The 14,830-nt window shown below is 38.9% G+C and overlaps 1 protein-coding gene across 1 annotated transcript; it reads right to left on the minus strand.

The window, feature by feature from the left end:
* Positions 235–14,212, minus strand: LOC109837543. The gene is made up of 14 exons (XM_020405837.1): positions 11,440–14,212; positions 11,257–11,321; positions 11,032–11,203; positions 9,770–9,875; positions 9,629–9,646; positions 9,450–9,521; positions 9,133–9,357; positions 8,824–9,067; positions 8,520–8,732; positions 8,337–8,444; positions 8,115–8,252; positions 7,561–8,010; positions 7,411–7,488; positions 235–433 (listed from the first exon to the last, which is right to left on the minus strand). Exons 1-4 carry the CDS (start codon positions 12,297–12,299, stop codon positions 9,872–9,874), a joined length of 1,101 nt encoding a protein of 366 aa, XP_020261426.1. The 5' UTR covers positions 12,300–14,212; the 3' UTR covers positions 235–433; positions 7,411–7,488; positions 7,561–8,010; positions 8,115–8,252; positions 8,337–8,444; positions 8,520–8,732; positions 8,824–9,067; positions 9,133–9,357; positions 9,450–9,521; positions 9,629–9,646; positions 9,770–9,871.

The following is a 14,830-nucleotide window of genomic DNA, read 5'->3' on the forward strand; positions in this document are numbered from 1 at the left end:
GATACTTTCTTTCCCACTATAATGTAGTTTCCAAATTGGCTGGTATACTTGTAAATCACACAAATTTCCTATTGAATAAACCTGTAAATCCAGTTTACAAATCAACAATAAAAATCACATATATACCAACCACACAAACAATTAAACTATCCACAAAACAACTTAAATAAATCACACAAACAATTCTAAACGACTACACAACAAAGTCACACATGTTTTTTCACACATATCATCTCTCTCTTAACTCTGCCAACTTATAATCATCCACATATATGCATATAAATTTGCCGCACAACTCAATCAACTCACTGTTTGTTTTGGGCTCAACACAAAGAAAGTTGTGATTTAAAAATACAACGACGATTATTTACAAACCGATATCCAGGTCCACGAGCATTATGTTCTCTAGAGATGCTCAAAGAAACACATGCACCTGCAAGATAAAAGGTGTCATTATTTTTAAGAATATGATATATATATTCCTAAATTTAGAAGTATGCTTAGTAATTGACCAAATTTTAGCATGTGGAAATCACATGAGAATATTTTGGAGAATACTCCAATTCTTGATTAACTGAAGCAGCAACATACTACATTGAAAAACAAGAGCACGTGTAAATGTCAAGAAAAAAAAAGGGAAGATATATAAGTGCAAAGCCATGGGCAAGAGACGAGCATTAGGACTCTATAGTTATTGCTCAAGGCATGATCAGTAATCCATGATCCATCGATCATTCGAAGCACCAAGATGATCGATAACATTATTTTTCCCCTAATTATTAACACTAAATTCATAAACTCAAATGACAAACTAGGAACCAATGTGTACAATCAGCCCTCAAGTTTAACAATCATCGCGTTTGCAAAATATAACAATTAAACCATCCAATATCAAGAGCTATTTGATTAAATTTACACACATAACCTCTGTGTTACATAAGTCTAAACAAATTAACTGCGTGCTAAAAAACAAGACTATAATCACATAGACGCAGTAATTTGTGTGTTACAAAAAAGAGGGGAAAACACTTTAGCATCACATAGACACAATACGTTGTTCATGTCGCGCGCCTTTGCGGAAGCCTTGCACGAACTCACAACGTACCTGTGATCACGAGTAGAAGAAAGCCAAACACTTGCACAAACCAAGCCAATTACGACAAATCAAACCAAACACAAGGATATACGTGGTTCGGCAATTGCCTACGTCCACGGGGAGAGGATGGGGAGATTTCACTATATGGAGGAGAAATACAACGGGTTACAACTCACAAAATCACTCAAATATAACCCTAACCAAAGCTCTCAACTCCCTCACAATATCTCCCTCTCAAAGTGCTCAAAACAATGCTAAATCTCTTCTTTTCTCTCCTTAAGAAACCCTAAAAAACGTGGTCCTATTTATAATAAAACACAATCCCAAACAAAGGAGGATTCCTCAACAAATAAGGATTCTAAAAACGAGTCTGCCACACCCTGCACCATGGGTGTGGCAGAGGGTGTGGTGCAGGAGTGGTGCAGGACAGATTCTGCCACACCCTGCACCGTGGGTGTGGCAGAGGGTGTGGTGCAGGACAGACTCTACCACACCCATGGCAGACACCACACCAGGGTGTGGTGGAGCCTGTTTTGAGTTATTCTTCACGTTTTTCACAATTCCTTCGCCGTTTTCACAATTCTCCACCTCGGCGAAGTGTTCCCAACACTGAGCCGACACCAACATGAGCACCAATGTGTCGTCTCTCTAAACTCGGCTGCACCAATGCGGTTGCCTACGTACCCCCTCTCCCAAGGGATCAAGCCGCCCGTAGTTCATCCAAATGGCCGCCAACGGCCTCAACAATTACGAATGTGCAACAAGTTTCGACAATGATCAAACTTGTTGCTCGGAACCACCTTAGTGAGCATATCTGCCGGATTATCCTTCGTGTGGACTTTCACAATTTCCACATCGCCATCTTCAAGAACATCCCGAACGAAGTGATAACGAACGTCAATGTGCTTCGTCCTCGCATGAAAAACCTGATTCTTCGCCAAATATATAGCACTCATGCTATCGCAATGAATAGTGACGGATCGCTGCGATATACCAAGTTCTTCCAAAAGTCCTCGAAGCCAAATAGCCTCCTTCACAGCCTCCGTAACTGCCATATACTCTGCCTCCGTCGTAGACAAAGCCACCGTAGACTGTAAGGTGCATCTCCAACACACCGGCGCACGGGTCAAAGTGAACACATACCCCGTAGTAGACCGGCGCTTATCCAAATCCCCGGCATAATACGAATCAACATAACCAATGCATAACTACCCACCTGGGTCCCTGATCCTGCTCATGAGTACCCGTATCCTCCGCATCACCGTCGTGCTCGCCTGGCGTCACCTCAGTCGGCACTCTCATGGATACTGCACTATCTGGACTCTGTGGAGCTGCATCAATCTCCACCACCTGCGAAATCTCCTCTGTCGGGTTGCTCTCCACCTGATGAGAGCTGGGAAGCTTCAAGATAGAAGCCTCATCGAATGTGACGTCCCTACTCAGCACAATCTTCTTATCAACTGGATCCCAAAGCTTGTATCCCTTGACACCACGCTTGAATCCTACAAATATGGCCTTCCTAGCTCGAGGTTCCAACTTATCAGTTCTAACATGATAATATGCAGGGCAACCAAATACCTTAAGCTGGTCATAGTCATGTGCTGTCTCTCCCGACCACATCTCCATAGGGGTCTTCCCCTCAATCGCAGATGAAGGCAGCCTGTTAATGAGGTGGCTCGCATAAGAAAGTGCCTCAGCCCAAAAGATCTTCTCCAAACCACTATGCGCCAATAAACATCGAATCTTCTCCAGCAAAGACCGATTCAATCTCTCTGCCACCCCATTCTGCTGCGGTGTATGACTAACTGTGAAGTGCCTCTCTATGCCCTCGTCTCGACATAGCTGCAGAAAGGGGTCTGAGGTATACTCGCCGCCGTTGTCGGATCGCAACGTCTTGATCTTTCTCCCAGTCTGCAGTTCCAATCTCTTCTTCCACTCCACAAACAAATCTAGGACTTCACTCTTATGCTTCATGGTGTACACCCAACATCGCCTAGAATAGTCATCAACGAACGTGACGAACCAATGTCGACCACCAAGTGATGCCGTCTTAGTGGGACCCCAAACATCTGTGTGCACGTAGTCCAAGATGCCCCTCGTCCTATGAATGGCCGTCCCGAACTTCACCTTCGTCTTCTTGCCAAGTACACAGTGCTCACAGAATTCTACTTTACCACTCTTGGCTCCCTTCAAAAGCCCCTGCTTGCACAATGCCTGCAGTGACTTTTCACCTGTATGCCCTAGCCTGTAGTGCCAAAGTCTGCTCATGTCCGCCTCTGAAATCGCCGAAGCAACCTGGCCAATCTCGGTGCTCCCCTTCAGATAATATAAATTATGATTTCGGACTCCCTTCATCACCACCAAAGATCCCTTAGTAACCTTTGCTACAGCATCCTCAAAGGTCACCCTGAATCCCTTCGCCTCCAAAGCCCCCACTGAGATAAGATTCTTCTTAAGTTGAGGAACGAATCTCACCTCCTTCAGCTCACGGACTACTCCATCGTGCATCCGAATCCTCACAGTACCTATCCCACGAACGCCACAGGATTGATCATTTCCCATGACCACAACACCCCCATCGAGTCTCTCAAATGATGAGAACCAATCTCGCCTAGGAGTCACATGATAAGTAGCGCCAGAATCAAGCATCCACTCCGATGCATCCAAATGGTTCACCTCCGGAGTAATCAAAAGAGAAAAGCTCGAATCATCGGAATCATCGCCTTTCGCAACATTCACCTCATTGGCCTTCGGGCCCTTATTCTTGCTATTCTCCTTTTCTTTGACTTTCGGGCAATCTCTTTTCCAATGTCCCTGCTCCTTGCAGAATGCACATTGATTCTTTCCAAGCTGGTGACGACCTCTTGACTTTGACCTCCCTCTGTTTCCACCTTTCTGATATGAGCTTCTACCTCTCGCCGACAAGGCCTCTCCTGAAGTACTAGCGCGGGAAGTCTCCTTATCCTTCCTCCTCAAATCATAGTTCGTCAATGCGTTAGTCACTTCACTATAAGTGATAGAAGATCTCCCGTTCAGCAACGTAAGCACGAAGGTATCATACTCCTCATCCGGTAAGGAGCCCAAAAGAATAATAGCCTTGTACTCATCTGTGATCTTCTCATCCACGTTCGCCAAGTCCGACAACAACTTAGTGTAGTTGTTCACATGAGCCGCAAGCGAGGTACCTCTGGACATCTGGAATCTGAATAACCTTCGCAGCAAGTGCAACCGGTTCTCAACACTCTTCGTAAGGTACTTATTGTTGAGAATTTCCCACATCTTCATCGCAGACGTCACCCCAATCACATCGTATTTCAGCTCCTGTTCCAAACAGGACCTGATCACCCCGCAAGCATTTCGATTCATCTTTTCCCATATCGCTTCTTCATACTTAGGTGGCCTCACATCGACCATGATGGTCTCCTCCAGATTTTGAGCATTGAGCGCATCCTGTACGTCGCTCATCCACAAACCAAAATTGATCTTGCCGTCATATTTCACAACACTAATCTTAGTGTTCTGAAAACCCACTTGAACTGTGCCTGTCATCTTGCTGCTTTCACCAATTACTTCACCCATAATCACAACTTCCAAATTGTAGAGAAAGATCCAAACTTTAAGAAGAATAAGAAATTACCCAACTGAACCCTAGATTGGATTCCAAATAGAACTCCTAACCACACGAGGAAAGCGAGATCTCCAACGGCAACTTCAAACCCTAACTCCACCAAAACCTAGAACTCCAAGAACCAAGCTTCAAACTGAATCTTCCTCCACCTAATCCAAAACCCTAGATCTGAACCTGGCTCTGATACCACTTGTCGCGCGCCTTTGCGGAAGCCTTGCACGAACTCACAACGAACCTGTGATCACGAGTAGAAGAAAGCCAAACACTTGCACAAACCAAGCCAATTACGACAAATCAAACCAAACACAAGGATATACGTGGTTCGGCAATTGCCTACGTCCACGGGGAGAGGATGGGGAGATTTCACTAAATCAAGGAGAGTACAAAGGGTTACAATCACACAAATTCTCTCAAACTAACCCTCAACCAAAGATCTCACCTTGCTCACAATATCTCCCTCTCACAATGCTCAAAAGATTCCTCAATCTCTGATAAAAAACCCTCACAAATCGTTTCCCTATTTATATCAAAACAAAACCCCAATCAGACTGCAAATAGGAAACCTACGTATGCAAAAAACCCGTCGTAAGTCGACTTAACAGAGCTCACAAGTCGACTTGACAGAGAGAAAATCAACAACTGGAGAACACTTCATAAGTCGACTTAACAGACTGTTAAGTCGACTTGCCATAAGTCGGAGGGTGTGGTGCAGGACAGACTCTACCACACCCATGGCAGACACCACACCAGGGTGTGGTGGAGCCTGTTTTGAGTTATTCTTCACGTTTTTCACAATTCCTTCGCCGTTTTCACAGTTCATCAAACACATTTTACAAAAAAGAGGGGAAAACATTCTTTTCCATGGATCCATAGAGTTGTAAGCCATTCACACAGAGACCCTAATAGGGTATTTAAGTGTAACTTTTAGAAATTTTGGGGTATTTAAGTGCAGCCGTTCACGAATACAACCGAGGGCATTTATGTCCAACATTAGGTAAACAATAGGGTATTTAAGTGTAATTTACCCTTATTTAATTATTCTACTTGAGTGCAAAGGAAACACTTCATAAAAACTGACAGCAATAAGCAAGAAAGAGAAATACAATAAAAAAATGTTCATGTTTCATTAAAATCTCCTTATCCCATTTTAAACACTTTTTTTCCCCGAAAAAGAAATATTTAAATACCACTATTACTTTAATATTTGTATTATTTTCATTCTTGTATACGTAGATGTGTGAAAAAATTGACTAATTCTAAAGGCAAATTTGACATAACAATTAACATTTACTTTTCTACAGTAAAATAGTCGTTCACTAATTATCAATCATTCTCCTTTGCAAAGAACCAGCAATAGAGATTAATGTCTTCTTCGTTATAATCTTTTTCATATAATACACAATTGAAAGTTCACGTAACTGAACAATTCAAGAAGATAACATCATATCATGAATATGTACTGACCAAAGAAACAAGTTCGCATAAAAACATAACATCCAGGACGAACTACCATCGCAGAATCAGTTTGTTAAAAAAATGGCAAATAAAGTAAAGAAAAATTACATGAAAGTTGCTTGAAAAAGAAAGCAAAAAGTAAATAACATCATATCATGAATATGTACTGACCAAAGAAACAAGTTCGCATAAAACATAACATCCATGACAAACTACCATCGCCGAAAGCAGGTGAATAGAAAGCACAGGCCGAGCTACAGCTGGCCATAGTATGAAAGTTAGAAGAGAAGCTCAGAAGCCCCTTTGATCTAACATCATAAAGACGATAGGTGATATAATCTATCTCTTTCTCTCACAAACAAAGTAACAAGATGGATTACTTCTTTGATGAAAGCACTTAGCTTCATGTACAATGTAAATTGAATTTTCAATGGGGAACATTGTCAGCTTTAAATAATGAAAATTTCTTGATATTTCTGTAGGAGAATGATGTAAGACTTTGCCCTGGTTGCAATCGTAATGAGTGTCAGAGTTTGCTAGTTTCGGAAGTTGATTATTGTGTGGACTAGTTTGGATTTGCCTTCGGTCAAGATTAAAAGTGCACATTAAGTTTTTACAAAAGTGGAACCTAAGCTGGATTTAGTTTGAGATTTGATTATTACAAAGAGACGAGGGCTATAATTATAAGGAGCAAGGTCAATATGTAAATCTTAATGGAGTTGAGAGGATAAAGCTATAAAGAGAAGTAATGCACATGTGTGACATCCACTCAAAATTTCACCAACTTCATGTCTACAGGTAAAGCAAATCACTTGCAAGTTAGAACAAATCCTTGGTAATTTGGCAATACAACTAATTAAACAGCAGAAAAAGGACCAATTTGACGACTTCTTGATTATCTGTGACTAGTTATAATTCATGCACAAGACACATACACAAGACACATACACACATGCATACAGTCAAGTATCAACATACACATGCACAAGACACAAGACACATACACAAGACACATACACATGCACAAGACACATACACAAGACACATACACACATGAGAAGACTTATAGCAATAATTTCCTTGTCATTTTCAATCATGCACAAGACACATACACACATACAGTCAAGTATATATAGAGTTATTATGAAGAAACTTTTGTATGTTAAGTGCATAAAATATTTAAGCGCACAAGACACATACACACATACACACATACAATTAACTAACTTACCTCATAAAATCAAGAGTCATCATCATCGTCAAGTTCCCTCCTCTGCACGCCACTACTGCTTCCTCCAGCAAATCTAGCCTGAAAATAAATAGATTTACATTTAGAGAATGAAATTTAACAATATATGACATATTAATATTATTAATTAACCTGTGCGCCAGCGTCTAAATCTATTTGGTCCAAAACTTCTCCAAATAATTCAGCTGAAATCTTCCCGGACAAGCATAAAACGATGTGTGTAAAAACATCGTCGCTAGTACGGGATGGAGGCAAATCTGAACACATAGCCGTCGTCAGCTGCATGAGTAATGTAGGGTCGATCTTACCACGCAGATAACGGTTGACGCGCATAATTGTAGAAGTGGTGTGAGTTCTGTTTGATGATGTAGTCGCAGTTGAGGTTGTCGAGGACGTCGTGGAGGATTTTCTGGAGGTACCCCGCTGAGCTCCAACCCCATCAATGGAAATCTACCCCGGTTATTATACCATCACATTCATTGCAATGGCATTATTTTCCTCTCTTGACAAGACATGAGGGTCATCAGCAGCTTCTTGGGTAGCACGTAGTGCTGCATCCTTCGACGCGACAGCAATATTATCCTAAATCACATACAGAAAATAGATATATATTGAATTGGTAAATAATGATTTCAAAGTACAACAGTTTAAACTCTTAATTAATGAAATGTACAACAACGTAATACTTATTATTTAATGATTTGTTGAAAAATAATTATCACCAACACCATGTTTGCTTTAATCTTGTCTTCATCTTTATATGTTGAGTGAAAGGTGCCGTAAGCTAACTTTGCCTTCAAATTGATCGGCATTATCGGCTTCCCCTACAAAATATAATAGTAAATATCGAAGAGTTTGGTCAAATTGAAGGTTGTAGCATGTGAATACATCAACTTTAAATATTATACCGTGTCTCGACAATAACTATACTCAAGATTGGCAAAGGACGTCGATCCCAAGTGGTGATCAAGCTTGCGCTTGCTATGTCGGTTCGTCGAGCCCTTCTTAGATTTATTCTACAAAAAAAAGATGTTAAAAATGAATTGCATTTACAATATGCTTTTGTACGCAACATGATAATATACTCATACCTGTGCGGACTCGGTATCCCAATAAAAAAGAAGAGCCGTGAAATGATCGAGATCCACCCTCTCATCGAGATTTGAAAATCTCTGCCAATCTTGGGTATATTTATCATATGTTGATATCTTCAGCTCATGTCGCTACTGTTTGAGCATGGCCTCAACTTTGATATTAAAAACATAGTGTCACGCCCCAGGGTAGTCCTCAAGACAATAGTATTGCTACAATTTTGCATCTAGATATATAAGATATCTAAGCATTTTGTAAACGTATTCTATATCAAAAAAAATTAAAGAAGTAATGATCATATACCATCAACTCTCTCCATATATCCTCGTATGCGGACCATGGAAGCTCCTTGAATTTGAAGTACGGGTTTATGATTTGGGCCCGCCGTACTAAAACGCCGACGTAGTTATTAATTTTTTTTTTTACCATGAGCCGATCGGCAAGTTATCAACCCACTGAAGAATTCCCCGAAAGCCTCTTGGTGCCTGTTTGGAACCAGGTTTGCTTCCACCACGTCCTCCCGGTCCAGTTGCATCTCGCTTTGCCCCTACATTGACAACAGAAGTTAAGTGTAAAAAAGCAAAAACAATGGGACAAAATTATTAAGTTTACCTCTCTCCACTTCTCTATCCATCGCAGCGATTGCAACTTGCTTTCTAACTTGCATCATTGGATTTAATTCATCTAGCCTTTTGAGTGCAAGTGGATGATACTTCAAAGTATTAGTCTTTGATATGATCGAGTCTAGAGGCAATGGTAGATGGGGGATGTCAGGGGTCCACGAACACAACTCGGCCCCCTGCGTATGATGCGAAGACGATGGTGTCCAAGAACCCTCTACAATGATTAAAGAAGATAATTTATACGAGAAAATTGAAGGATCATTATTGAGATGCAAAGTAAAAATAAATATATTGCGACACCATTACCTGTAGTGTGGGAGGTCTCTGCATGTGAATCAGTGGCTCCGGGTGAAGAATAATCGATGCCTGCCAAATTATCTATGCAAATAAAAATTAATATTGCTAACATACAATAGATTTTAAATACAAAAGCTGGACTTTAAATATGATTGAATAAATATTACAAACACATATATGATTAATACCTATATGAGGCGAGAATGCTAGAGTTGTGTCCCGAAGACGACCCGATAATTCCGCATCATATACCCATATAAAAAGAACTTAGCCTAAATGATGTTTCATATGTCTACTTTGAGTTGTACAAAGATAATTGAAATTCATACCTATATCCGTATGTGATGAAATGTGTGCCTCCTGAAGCTGTTCTGAGCCTAGGCTCGTAGATCGTGATCGGTCACGCGATCGATCGAATAACCTCGAGTTCTTCATCTGTAAAATCGGATTAGGAGAATTAAAGAAGAAATATCTGCCTACTAATTCACAAGATTAACATCTATTGCAATTAAACATTTAAATAACATCCGCGCCTAAAATGACATATAGAATATACCTTCTACAACTTGCTATTTTCGTATTGAACGAGGTATTGCTTGTATTGTTCGGGCTATATTTAACGTTGTCTGCTTTCGTCTACTAGTAGTTGATTCTAGTTGCACATCTGCCTCTGGTTCTCTATCCCTGACTAAAATTAGGTTGTCAGCCTGAATCTCTGCATCTGTCATATCAAGCATGACATTCTGAGGGTAAGAGAAATTCTGCCAAATTTCATCAGAAGAACCAATTGGTTTATTATCCTCATCACTATCGGCGTTATTATTAGGGAGGACAATAGATCTTGGCTCATTGTATAGCACGACCCAATCGGTGGAAACATTTGGGTCTTTCACATAGAAGCACTGGTCCGCCTGTTCTGCGAATATGAACTTCTCATCTAGATATATCTCTTTGTTGAGGTTTACTAGTGTAAACCCATAATGATCCTTGCGTGGTTTGGCAGGACTCCATCGAACTTTAAACATGCAATAATTACGCTGATTTTTTTACCATAGCCGTAAATTATCTCTACAATATCTTCCAACTGGCCATAATACAATATATCAGCTTCAACTGGGTTTTGATCTCTTATGCTAGAAAAATATTCCTGAGCAAAGCAGACCATGACCCCACTATTTTGTGTTACCCTCTTATCATCGGTCGCCACTGTTTTAAACTTATACCCATTAATGATGAGTTCACTATATCGTCTCACTTCATAGTAAGGACATTGTGCGTGAACTAAAATATCTTCAGAGATTACGGCACCAGTAAGAACGTCTTTATCAACTTAATTCAAGCATCAATTGAATAAAATGATCTCCGAGTTTGCTTAAAATTTTAAAAATAAAAAATACAATACTACTTCTATACTACTTACATCGATTCTGAACCAATCGGGAAATTATTTGATGTGTTTTTTGTTTTGGATATGATATTTTATTGTTAAGCTTCTCCAAATGTTGCCTATTTATACAACAATGAGATTGTATTGGTACAATGAAAGTAAATAATACAAGTGTCATTCTATTCCTAAATTAATGTACATTACCTTCGATAATCGCTGAAAATATCAAGATTATTCAATACATATGCATGAACCTGCTCTAAGTCAGATCTTGGATATTTTACGAGTTTCTTCTCCTTAGTTGGGGGCTGATCAGCTTTTACGCGATTGCGCATGTAACGTGATACAAACGTATGACATTCGTTGGTCACGTAACCTTCAGCCATAGAACCCTCTGGATGAGCTCGATTGCGAACTTGGTCACGTAACCTTCAGCCATAGAACCCTCTGGATGAGCTCGATTGCGAACTAGGCGCTTCATAAACCCCAAATATCTACAATAATTAAAATTTTATGAACTACAAATATCTAATCTAAGGAAAACCACAGAAAGGATAAATATTAGCTGTATACATTGCATATGAAATTAATGCATTGGGTGAAGTCTCTTACCTCTTAATTGGGTACATCCAACGGTAAGATACAGGACCCGCAATGATTACCTCGCTAGCTAGATGTTGAGTAACATGGACCATGACCGTGAAAAAGGAAGGAGGAAATATTAACTCCAGGTTGCATAAAATTAATGATATTTCTGTTTCAAGCTTTTTAAATTCCCTCACATCTATAACTTTTGAGCATAATTTTCTGAAGAACCCACAATACTCCATAATAATTTCCAATGCTTCTTTCTCCATATTATTACGCAATGCAACCAGGAGCAATTGATGTAGAAGAACGTGATAATCATGGGTCTTTAGGCCTAAGAGCTTCCTCTCCTGCAACTGGACATTATTTGATATATTAGCTGAATACCCATCCGGTGATTTTACTGATTTGAGGACCTCACAAAATCTCTGCATCTGCTCTGTCGACATCGTAACACGAGAGGAAGGCTTATGTTTTTTCTTAAGTCCAACATCTTGTGCTTGCAAATCTTCCCGAATATTCAATGCAGCTAAGTCTTGACGAGCCCTTAGGTCATCCTTTGACTTATTAGGATCTTGAAGGAGGGTTGAAACTATGTTGTCACAAATATTTTTCTCAATATGCATGACATCCAAGTTATGCCTGATTTTAAGCTTTTGCCAGTATGGCAGCTGAAAGAAGATACTGAATTTACTCCATCTCTTTGGTAATTTATCGACTCCATTATCAACATGTGCCCGTTGGAATGCTCTCTTCCTCTTCAGTGTCTTTTTCTTTTTGCCGGAGCCTCTAACTTTGAGTGAGTCGTACTTAGAATATCGGTTCTTACCAAATCTAATTTTAGGAAGATGCTCAAGCAACTTTATAATATCAGCACCGGTCATTTAACGTGGTTTATTCCTAGTCTCAACAGTGTCGTCAAATTTATTGCTCAATTTTCTGTATTTGTGGCCCGAAGGTAACCATCTCCTGTTGAACCAACAACAACACTTTCGACTAGATGGTAAGTGAAGGCCTTCAAATTCTAGGCCACATACTAGACAAGCAAACTTGCCTTTTGTAGACCAACCAGAAAGATTAGCATAACCTAGAAAATCATTAATTGTCCATATTAGGATAGCACGAAGTCTAAATGACTCTTTAGCATGGGCATCATATATCAATATACCCTCCGACCATAATTGTTTTAGCTCATCAATTAAGGGCTCTAAGTAGACATCAATATCATTACCCGGTGCACGCTTACCCGGTATCAGTAATGAGAGCATCATATACGGTTGTTTCATACAAAGCAGTGAGGGTAAATTATATGGCATTAAGACAACTGGCCATGTAGACCAACCTGAACTCATAACCCCGAACGGATTGAATCCGTCGCTAGAAAGCCCAAGTCTGACATTTCTACATTCATGAGCGAAATTGGGAAAAGTCTTATCAATATGCTTCCAAGCCTCTGCATCAGCTAGATGTCTCAGCTTACCATCTTCTATACGGTCTTCTTTGTGCCACCTCATGTTCTTAGCGGTGTCTTTGTTCATATACAGACGTTGCAATTTGGAAACTAACGGGAAATGGCGAAGCACCTTAGCTGGAATCATGCTCTGCTGGTACATTGACTCTGTTGGCTGCCTTGTTGAAGAGCGGGTTTGTTGTTTCCATCGAGAAACTCCACATGTAGGACATGCCTGAAGGTCTTTATTATCCTTGTAGTAGATAATACAATCATTAGGACACGCATCAATCTTATTGTAATCAAGCCCCAAATCGGAAACTATTTGCTTTGCCGCATAAGTTGTTTTAGGAATGCTACGCTCTCCTCCTGGAACTACCTTCCGCAGCAAATCAAGAAGACGCATTTCGAAATAAGTATTTGTCATTCCACTGAGGCTCTTAATATGTAAGAGCTCCAACATAAATGAAAATCTGGAGTAGTCGGTGCAACCCTCATACAGATCATTTTCACTATCCTCTAGTAGTTTCATTATACGATCCAAGTCCTCAGGAGCATGAGTATCTTGGACATCAACTATGATATCATCTTCATTGTCATTGTTAATATCGTATTCGGTATGGTCAGATCCGATATCAGTTTGTAAATTTACTTCTGTATCATCTATCCTGACAACATGACTGGTATCGACATGCACATCCGGGACTTCATCTTCGGTACGGCCTTCCCCATGATAGGACCAATATTTATATTCCTCGTAAAAACCAGAGTTTGCTAAGTGACTTCGTATTTTATCTTTATTTTTTAGCTTCATATTCTTACACCTATAACAGGGGCAATAGATGATACAGAAGTAAATTTACAAACTGATATCGGACCTGACCATACCGAATACGATATTAACAATGACAATGAAGATGATATCATAGTTGATGCCCAAGATGGTATCGACATGCACATCCGGGACTTCATCTTCGGTACGGCCTTCCCCATGATAGGACCAATATTTATATTCCTCGTAAAAACCAGAGTTTGCTAAGTGACTTCGTATTTCATCTTTATTTTTTAGCTTCATATTCTTACACCTATAACAGTGACAGTATATTGCACCGCTACTTAAATTTTTTGGGTTCATTTCGGCATACTTCATGAAGGCTTCACATCCATCCCTATAATGTTGATCACGAAACCGTTCACTCCTAGGGATATCTATCCATGACTTGTCAGGAATTTTCCTCATCTGTAGATAATATATATTTAGAAACTCTATTTGAGAATAGATAGTATACCCAAAAATTTTAAACTATTCAAAACATACGTTGTTGCATTTAAGTATCGGCATTAAGGTATGTGTAATGACCGTAAAATTTTGATACTAGTTAAAATAATTTTTAAATATTTTTAAATATTTAATTATTATTTTAAAAGAGTATTTGTATTTTTCTTGATTTCTACAATTTCTTATGATTTAAAATCTAAGTTTTATATTTATTTAAATAATTTTAATATCTATAAATTTATTTTGAGCGGTAACAAATTTTTGAAATTAATCTGTTATGTTATCGGTACTATTACGTATTATTTTAAATAATATATTGTAGTATTAATATTATTACGTATTATTTCATATAATATATAGTATTATTAATTATGTATTTTTGGTATAATTTGTTGTATTATTTCTACTGTTATATATTATCTGTTGTAATAGCATAATTGGTACGTTTTATTTTATAGATAATTATTCCAAAATTACTTGATTTAAAATAAAATAATTGTATTTTTTAATAATTATCTAAACCCTAACCCTAACTATATATATATGAACATATATATATATATATGAACATATATATATATATATATATATATATATATATATATATATATATATATATATAGTATATATATATATATATATATAGGTTTGTTTTTATCGTTCACCCTTCTCTACTCTTGCCCCTC

This window comes from Asparagus officinalis, chromosome 4 (assembly GCF_001876935.1).
Source record: "Asparagus officinalis chromosome 4, Aspof.V1, whole genome shotgun sequence".
Taxonomy (NCBI): domain Eukaryota; kingdom Viridiplantae; phylum Streptophyta; class Magnoliopsida; order Asparagales; family Asparagaceae; genus Asparagus; species Asparagus officinalis.

What these genes read in the sequence shown, in the direction of transcription:
- LOC109837543 (XM_020405837.1), bottom strand. Translation starts at nt 12,299, where the DNA reads ATGACCGGTGCTGATATTATAAAGTTGCTTGAGCATCTTCCTAAAATT. An exon ending in TGGATGTACCCAATTAAGAG is followed by an intron (nt 11,322 to 11,439) that starts GTAAGAGACTTC and finishes TAATTATTGTAG; the next exon opens with ATATTTGGGGTTTATGAAGC. An exon ending in AGAGGGTTCTATGGCTGAAG is followed by an intron (nt 11,204 to 11,256) that starts GTTACGTGACCA and finishes CTATGGCTGAAG; the next exon opens with GTTACGTGACCAACGAATGT.